This window comes from Garra rufa, chromosome 22 (assembly GCF_049309525.1).
Source record: "Garra rufa chromosome 22, GarRuf1.0, whole genome shotgun sequence".
Classification (NCBI taxonomy): Eukaryota; Metazoa; Chordata; class Actinopteri; order Cypriniformes; family Cyprinidae; genus Garra; species Garra rufa.
Genome location: NC_133382.1, coordinates 37,738,999 through 37,747,615, shown reverse-complemented (window position 1 = coordinate 37,747,615; position 8,617 = coordinate 37,738,999). Strand labels below are relative to the sequence as shown.

The 8,617-nt window shown below is 31.0% G+C and overlaps 1 protein-coding gene across 1 annotated transcript in view; it reads right to left on the bottom strand.

The window, feature by feature from the left end:
* Positions 1-2,959: 2,959 nt before the first annotated feature.
* The window catches only part of LOC141297526 (dedicator of cytokinesis protein 1-like), a 63,952-nt gene continuing 58,294 nt past the window's right edge, over positions 2,960-8,617 (bottom strand). Inside the window, exons 11-15 of the mRNA XM_073827949.1 lie at positions 7,566-7,752; positions 7,225-7,344; positions 5,405-5,523; positions 5,057-5,295; positions 2,960-3,151 (exon numbers count right to left, since the gene is read on the bottom strand). Of these exons, the coding sequence (XP_073684050.1) occupies positions 2,960-3,151; positions 5,057-5,295; positions 5,405-5,523; positions 7,225-7,344; positions 7,566-7,752 (857 nt within the window). The remainder of the gene's footprint in view (positions 3,152-5,056; positions 5,296-5,404; positions 5,524-7,224; positions 7,345-7,565; positions 7,753-8,617) is intronic.

Genomic DNA, 8,617 nt, shown 5'->3' with positions numbered 1-8,617 from the left:
CTGTGATCAGAGAGGGTTTTTAGAAGGATTTAGGGATGAGGGTGATTGTAGGACTCGATGCAGGTGTGAATCATTGCAGTCGGCTGGTTTCAGTAACACACTGAATGCTACATTACTAAACATCCTGATGAATTAAATCAGTATGATTGCTTGAATTACAACACATGCTGTAGATCTGGAGGTTGAGTGTTAATCACAGACACTCAGTTCCTTTATTATCCAAAATGACTTATTCTATGAATATTATGACTATTTGCACTGCGTCCTACATTAAATAAAATTACTTTTGGATTTGAAAAATTGGGTTTGCAGCAAATCGGAATATTAGAATGATTTTTGAAAACTGCAGTAATGATGCTGAAAATTCAGCTTTGAATCGCAGAAATTAATTACATTCTAAAACATATTGCAATAGAAGACAGTCATTTTGAATTGTAATAATATTTCACAATTTTACTGTTTATACTGTATTTTTTATCAAATAATTGCAGCCTTTGTGAGCATTAGAGGTCGACCGATATTGGTTTTTACCGATACCGATAGCTAGGTTGGACCACACTGGCCGATACCGATTAATTAACCGATAGTTTTTGAAAATAGATACTGAACGGCAACTAAAATACTGCTCTGCTAGTTTTAAAAAAGTAATAAACCATACTTTGTAAATTAATAAAAATATTAATTTTAATTATATATTGATCATTAAAGTTATTTCATAGTTCATTAATGTTAACAAAATAACACCCTAACAAGGAACAACACTTCTATTCTACAGCTTTCATCAATCTTAGTTGATGTTACAAATGGGCTCATTGTAAAGTGTTATTTCATATTAACAGTAGGGGTGGGAATCTTTACATTTTAACAATATTTAAAATTGCAGTTTCTATGCTTTTTGTTTATATTTGGAATCTCTGTATGTTAGTACTCCCTTATTAAAATTAAGATTCAATTTAATTACGATTTTCAATAACAACTAAATATAACCATGCATCACATTCTCAGTTTTCAATATTACTGCACATGGCTACATTTTCATATACATTTTATATAATTTATTTTGAGCAAAATTTACTTTATTTTTTTATTATATAAGCAGGCTACTTTTAAACCAATTACTGATTTAAAATAAGTGTTCTTTAAGTATCCAAAAGTTAACAGACAGTAGTTATTTTTTCCTTTCGTTTGATTATTACTGATGAGATCATTGACAGTGGCTGCTTTAACAGGCTGCATTCAAACGAATGCACAGATCTATTTCGATACATCAGATGCCCTGCTCTGAAAACATAACTGACTGTATGTACATCAGTTTCGTATAAAAGTATTCGAAATGGCAAGTGCATTTAACCGCATCTGCAATCAAGCTTTTTAGGACGAACAAACACAAATTGCAAGTGAAAGTCTGTCAGTGCGCGAGTTTTGTGCATCTAATATCCTGCATTACAAACGGCAGAAATGAAGGCACATGTAAAGTAAAAAACTGCGGGTGGAAGCACGCACTGTCAAGCAATGCACACGAGTCTCACAGTGCAAATTCTGTGTAACGAAGCCAGCCGCGTTTCAGGCGCTCACGCGTGCCATATGCGGGGAAAACCACAAGCTCCTTGAAGAGAGGGTTGTGATGCATTGGATGCAGCGCTGCGTTGCGCGGACAACTCGCAGGTATCTAACACACACAGGATGCGTCGTGTAGTTCAAGCAGAAATCTAAAACAGTTTATTTAATCACCAAATGGGCAAATGTTTACTTCAAGAATGATCAAAAAAGCGGCAAAGATTAGTTTAAACAACAGATCAAACGGAAAGAGAAAGTACGATCTATATTGTTGTAGCCATTTAAGAAAATGTGTTATCTGTTTTATATTTATGTTTAAATATTATTTGTTTGTGTTTTGTTTCAGTTTAATCTGTTAATTACGAAAGAAGTGTGTGTAATTTGTAAATGTCATAAAGGACGTGGTATGAATTAGACGGCAATACACCGGGAGAATTGGAGAGGGTCAGACACAATTGTTGACCACTTCCACCTTTTTATTTGTGGAAAATCCCTTTTTAAACGAATTTCGTTTTGTATAATTTTTATCTTAATTTTGAATACATATTTTTGTTGGCCAGTTATTAAAATCAAGTAAGAACAAGGAAAATTGCATTGTGAAATAAAGTGCGTAACAAGAAGCAAACCTACCATGCTTCCGCGGCCTGAAGAAAAGGCTAAAACATAAATTATAGCTCTATATGAAGCATACAGACTTTATTAGAGCTACAGAAATACGAATTTATAACTTAAATGCACAATCTTCCAGCAGGGTCAAGCCTTTATAAACATTAACAACAATTTGGGACAGATATGTAATGTAAAACGGTGAATGGCGCGCTGTGGCGCAGCAGGATTCTGTAGGCTGAATGAACACGGTTTGCTTTCTCACATCAAGTCTTTAAATCTGCAATTTTGCTGGCTACAAATATGACCAACTGGATATAAATCAATGCAAATATATGGTAACAATCCTGACATTTAAGATTGGTGTCTGACTTAACCTCTCATACTCTATGACAGCGGAGCGTGAGCCGCTTCAGCAAAGAACACAATCCGGAAAAACTATCGGCATGGATTTTTGCCGATAACCGATAGTTCAGCCAATCAACTATCGGTGCCGATTAATCGGCAAAACCGATACATCGGTCGACCTCTAGTGAGCATAAAAGTCGTCCTTCATGTATTTAAATAAAAACCAGATTGACTGCAGTCCCAGCATGCCTCAGTGCTTCTGCATGAATTAATCTTCATGTTGAATATTACTTCTATAAACAGTCATGCACAACAACAACAACACGCTTAACTGGCTAAAGATGAAGCACAGACTGCAAACTCTAATGCTTGTTTTTCTTCTCGAGTTTGAAGATTGCTCAAGTCCTTTGTGATTGTGATGAGTTTGTATTTGATAATAGCTCTTGAATTATTGAAATTGTTTGGCACTGGCAGCTTTGATTGGCTCTGATGTGATTGTGAAGTTTGTGCTGTGAGATGTCATGCACCGAGAAACATCTGTCACTGCTGTCAAACACATCGCGTGGTGAGAGGAACCGCGGTAATCCGTCCAGGTCGTCTGGTTCTGGTCTGGGTTTCCAACATCAGCCAGCAAAGACCTCTAAGAGAGCATCATTGGATATTACTATATGACATGTTTCAGATTTGGTTGTGTTGCATTTGTTTGTACAAATTAACATTATAGATCCCATCTGTCTGTATGTTTTCCAGTTTAGTTTGTGTTTTGGATACAGACTTCTCAGAAAGGCTTCATTGATTTGCCACTTTAACAAATACTGTAAACCATTCTGGTTGACATTTGTTGGCTAGATGTTAGAAATCGATGATAGAACGTATTGTACTTTCGTTTTAATCCAAATACCAAATCCAATACCAATCTCAAGTCCAATACCGCTGATACACCAATAATGCTTTAAAATCACATGATATAGTATTTTATATCTGAAAGCCATTTTTATTTGTAAGGCCTAAAATACAAATTGTCACACTTCTGTTTTTTTGTTTGTTTAGAATTTAGTAACAATTCCAGAACATAAAAAGAATATTGTAACTTCAACATTTAACAAAAACATTTTAAAAAATCTTATTTTTACATGAATTTATATTTTTTAATTAATTTTAAATATTTAAATTGACAATTCATGTAGTTTTATGCCAATAAAACAAAATATAAATAATAAATAATAAAATGTAAATAAACATTTTTGTTTATAAGATACATGATTTTCCTGCTGAAATATAATATACAATTATATATATATATATATATATATATATATATATATATATATATATATAAATAATACAAGTATGTAATTATGTACAATTACTATATATTTAAAATATATTGATATTTTTTAAATATATAATTTTTTTTCTATGGCGCCTATTATTTATTTCATTCATTATTTGTTTTACAGTCTTTAATTTTATGGCAAATAATAAAATGTATCATATTATACTATTAACAGATTGCTTATACTATGAACAGATTGCATTATTTTATGTATAATCATTTTACTGTGCTAATTAATTTTAAATCAATTTTTTAAATCATCTTAAATGTTCTTAAATTCTCTGTTTTTATTGTTGTGATTATTATTTAAATTTATGATTTTTATGCTATTATGATTTTAATTCATTTTATGTACAGCACTTTGAATTGCCATTGTGTATGAAATGTGCTATATAAATAAACTTGCCTTGCTTTGCCTTGCCTATTATTAATGTTTTCATTCATTTATTTATTTTACAGTCTTGAATTTTATGGCAAATAATAAAATGTATCATATTATATTATATTTTTCTGTATTTATTTACTTATTTATTTTAAAGTCTTTATTTTATAGCAAATTTAAATATATTTAAAATATATTGATATTTTTAAAATATATTATTATTATTATTATTATTATTATTATTTATTTTTTTACATCTATGGCACTTATTTATTTTACAGTCTTATTATTTTTACAGTTTTTGGCAAATAAAATGTATTACATTATATTATTTATTTTAGTCTTTAATTTTATGGCAAATAAAATGTATTATATTATATTATATTATATATTATATTATATTATATTATATTAAGAAATATTAATACTTTTATGAGAAGATCGCTCTTCTCGATACAACATTTTAATCAAAAAATGAACACTTGCAACTCATCTCTGCTGTTTGCTGCTGAACAGCACAGCTGTGATGATTTACCAGGTAAACCAGCAGAAAACCAGCACTAAACCAGCATGGCAATTCAAACTGGGTTATAAAACCAGCAAAATATCAGTCAATTTTTTTAATTTTGCGGTAATAAAAGCATGTAAAACTGCCACAATACTAAGATGATGTTTCAACATTCATAAAGGCATGCAATGACAAAATAATGGAAGCATAGTCCTTTTTGGCTGAACTATCTCTTTAAACTGAATGTGTAACAAGTGTTGAATAAATTCAGTTTGGAAGCCCAAACTCAAATAAAGAGCTGGGCAGCGTTTCCTCCTACATCCTCAGATCCACAGCTTATCTTTTCAGCATGGACCAGCGTTTGCTTCAGAATCCAGTTGGCTTTGCTTTGACCATTAGTATGCATCAGAGCCACCGAATACTGTGATGTTCGCTTCGTTCCTGGCATGCGTACTGAGACCACGGGGCAAACGCGAACACGGAAAACTGGCTCACGTCGGCCCCCGAGCTCGCTGGACCGACTGTACCCACGATGCCCAGCGCCAGGGTGGCATGAGCCTGTGGGAGGGCGAGAGATAAGCAGATGCTTCTTGCCTCTTGATGCCAACCCAGAGATCAGCGCTCAGCGATAAGCCGCAGCGGCTCGAGTGTGTCTAAGCTCTCAAACACCTCCTCTGGACCGGGCTCAACAGGAGGCCCACATAATGGAGACTCTGCCACGGACACAGAGATCTCGCTGTGAGTGGGGTTTGTTCTCTATGGGGGCATGAGGAGCTTCCAAATGCTCTATAGAAACACAGGAACAAATATAACAGCGTTAGGAGCAGCACTAGCTGTGGGCTCAATGGAGAGAGTCGCCTGCAGAGTCCTGCTGTAACACTATACCAGTGTTTATGTAATATTTAAAGGGATAGTTCATTCAAAAATGAAAGTTCTGTTTATTTACTCTTCCTTATTTTGTTTCGGATATAGATATTCATTGGACCCCATTGACTTTCATTGTGTTTCGCAAGTTTTGTTTAACTACTGCAAGTTTTGATTGTTATTACAAAGATTGCCTTTGGTCTCTGGCTTTCTGATTTAAATTTAATTAATATATTTTTTTGGTTTCTAGCCACAAATTGAAATGCACTTTTAAATTATTTCATTTAATGTATTTCATTTTTTATTTTATTTTGTTTATTTTTACAAAATTTCAAGAAGGCTTGTGCAACGTTCAGAACTGAAATGAGATAAATAAATTACAATTAAGTTCTCAAATCTAAAATAATTTGAAGTGAGGTTGCAAACAGGAAGCAGAATTGAATATGAGTAGAATTTAAATACTGGCACATGCAACCTATATGCAATTAATATTTATATTATTTAATTTCTTCTTATTATTATTTTTATTTTAAACATTTATACTTTACAAAGTTTAGGTAGTTTTTATTTTAAATATTAGAAATGCAACCTATAGAAATGTAGAAGTTTATATATGTGTGTTGTTTATTAATTATAATTCATAAATTAAAATAATAATAATAATAATAATAATAATAATAACAACAACAACAACAACAATACAGGTAATGCAGTGGGAAATGTTGATTTCCAAATTGAAACACAAAGGTTTATTTAAAAACAAAATAAAATAAAAATAAATTAAATAATTCAGAATTATTTATAATTATTAAATATTATTTATTAAAAAAGATTTACACTTTACTAAGCTTAGGTACTTTTGTATATGTATTATTATATTATATTTAGAAGTTTATATATGTGTACCGTGTATTAATTATAATTAATAATTTAAATAAAATAAAATAAAAAATCAACACAAAAGTTTATTTAATTTCTTATAAATATTTATATTTTTTAAAAAGCATTTATACTTTACTAAGCATAGGTCTCATTTAAATATGAAAAATGCAAAAGAAGAAATAAAAGTAAAAAAAGTATAAAAGTAAAAGTTTATATATATATATATATATATATATACACACACACACACACACACACACACACTAAAGTTGTATATATACACAAATATATTTATAAATTAAAATAAAATAAATTATTAAATAAATAGTTCAGAATTAATTAATTATATTATTTAATTTCTTATAATTATTTATTTTTATTTGAAAAAAAACTTTTTACATTTACTCCATACTTTACTTAGCTTAGGTACTTCTGTATTTTAGGTAACTGATTTAAATATACAACTTAATACATTGGGAAATAATGGCAATACTCAACTACAGTTGTCTTATGCATTTATGACCTATATGATCTACTAGTGATAAAGTATTAATATTTATGCATAATCATTTTAATAAAATGTAAACATTTACTGTAATTGACAAAGGTTAATGTATATATTTAAATAAAGTGTGAATGCATTACCTTAAGGTTAAATGTCATTCAGGCCTATTCAATTCAGATTCACACTCATAAATCCAAAAAAGTCAATTCAGATCTAGCATTTCCAAAACATCATACTGGTCTCTTGAGCTGTCAATCAAACAGTCCTGTCTAAGTGGGCGGTGCATGTTCGGAACAAGCTGTTGATCACACGCTGTGCCGATAAAGTCCGGCTGCTTGAGACTGGATTCATCAAACCTGCAGGATTGAAGGAGCTGCTTCAAACCTCAGAGGGATTTTCAGCCACTCACGTCTTAATTAATGCAATTGCATAGATGTGAAGCTCCTAAACGAGCACCTGCTGTGATGTTAAATTCATTTACGCTTTGATCTATGAAAGCTCTCTGAGACTAATGCGCCGTAATGGAAGAAATATCCGTCTTAATTGTCTGATTCCAGATTCTCGTTTGTACAAATACGTGACAAATGCGTTTCCTATTTTCTGTCTCTTTGGATCAGATCTGTTCCTCTCATCCGGTCCTTCAAGACACCTCTTTATGAGCACATCATGGGTTTTTAATGGGTGCCGTCCAGCTAAAACACTGGTGCGGATGAACTGATACACACTAGAGGATGCTGGGATTGAGTTGGCCAGTGCGTGACCATCTGCCTCATGAGGGAATCTAACATGGCCTCCAACTGTGTGATTTACAAGCCTGGAATCTCCATTTCTTGGGAACGCCACACATTAAATGTCTTTATACCTAAATAGGTGTCATGAGAAATCAGATGTGTTTCCATGACAGCACTGACTCTCGGCCAATCAGAAACGGCCACTGCCTGTCAATCATTGGTCGTGTTGACTTCTTGAGCCCATTTCTAATCGCTGCTAATTCTGTCCAAAAAAGGCCAAAAGTTCAACAATAAAGTCAAATCTGTCCGTTTGTGTTTGTTTCACATGTTATTCTTAATTCTAGTGATATTTGACTTCATCTTGATACCAATCACAATCAGTGCTTGAAGATGTTTATTAACTGCTGCTAATTTTTTGAGCTTTTTTCTTTGGTTTTAAATTTTTATCAGCTTTTTCTACGTCTCTATTAAGAATCAGTCACAATCACTTTTATATCTATTTATTATTTTAAACATTAATATTATTATAATTATATAGACTAATTAGACTATATTAGATAACTATATATGCAAACCTTTTTAATAAAAACTTTTAATTTAAAACGTGTTTTAAACATTATTATTATTATTATTATTATTATCATTATTATTATTATTATTATTATTATATTTGAATATGTTTTCATATATATTTTGAATTAGTTTTTTATTTTTATGTTTTTCATTTTTATTTAAATTTTAGTTACAGTTTAAAATATTTTATTGTTTTTGTCTTTTTTAATGTCAATTTTAGACATTGTAATACAGCAATTTAAACTAACTTAAAAATGAGAAAAGAAATAACAATATATATATATATACATATATATATATATATAATATAGTATATACATATACA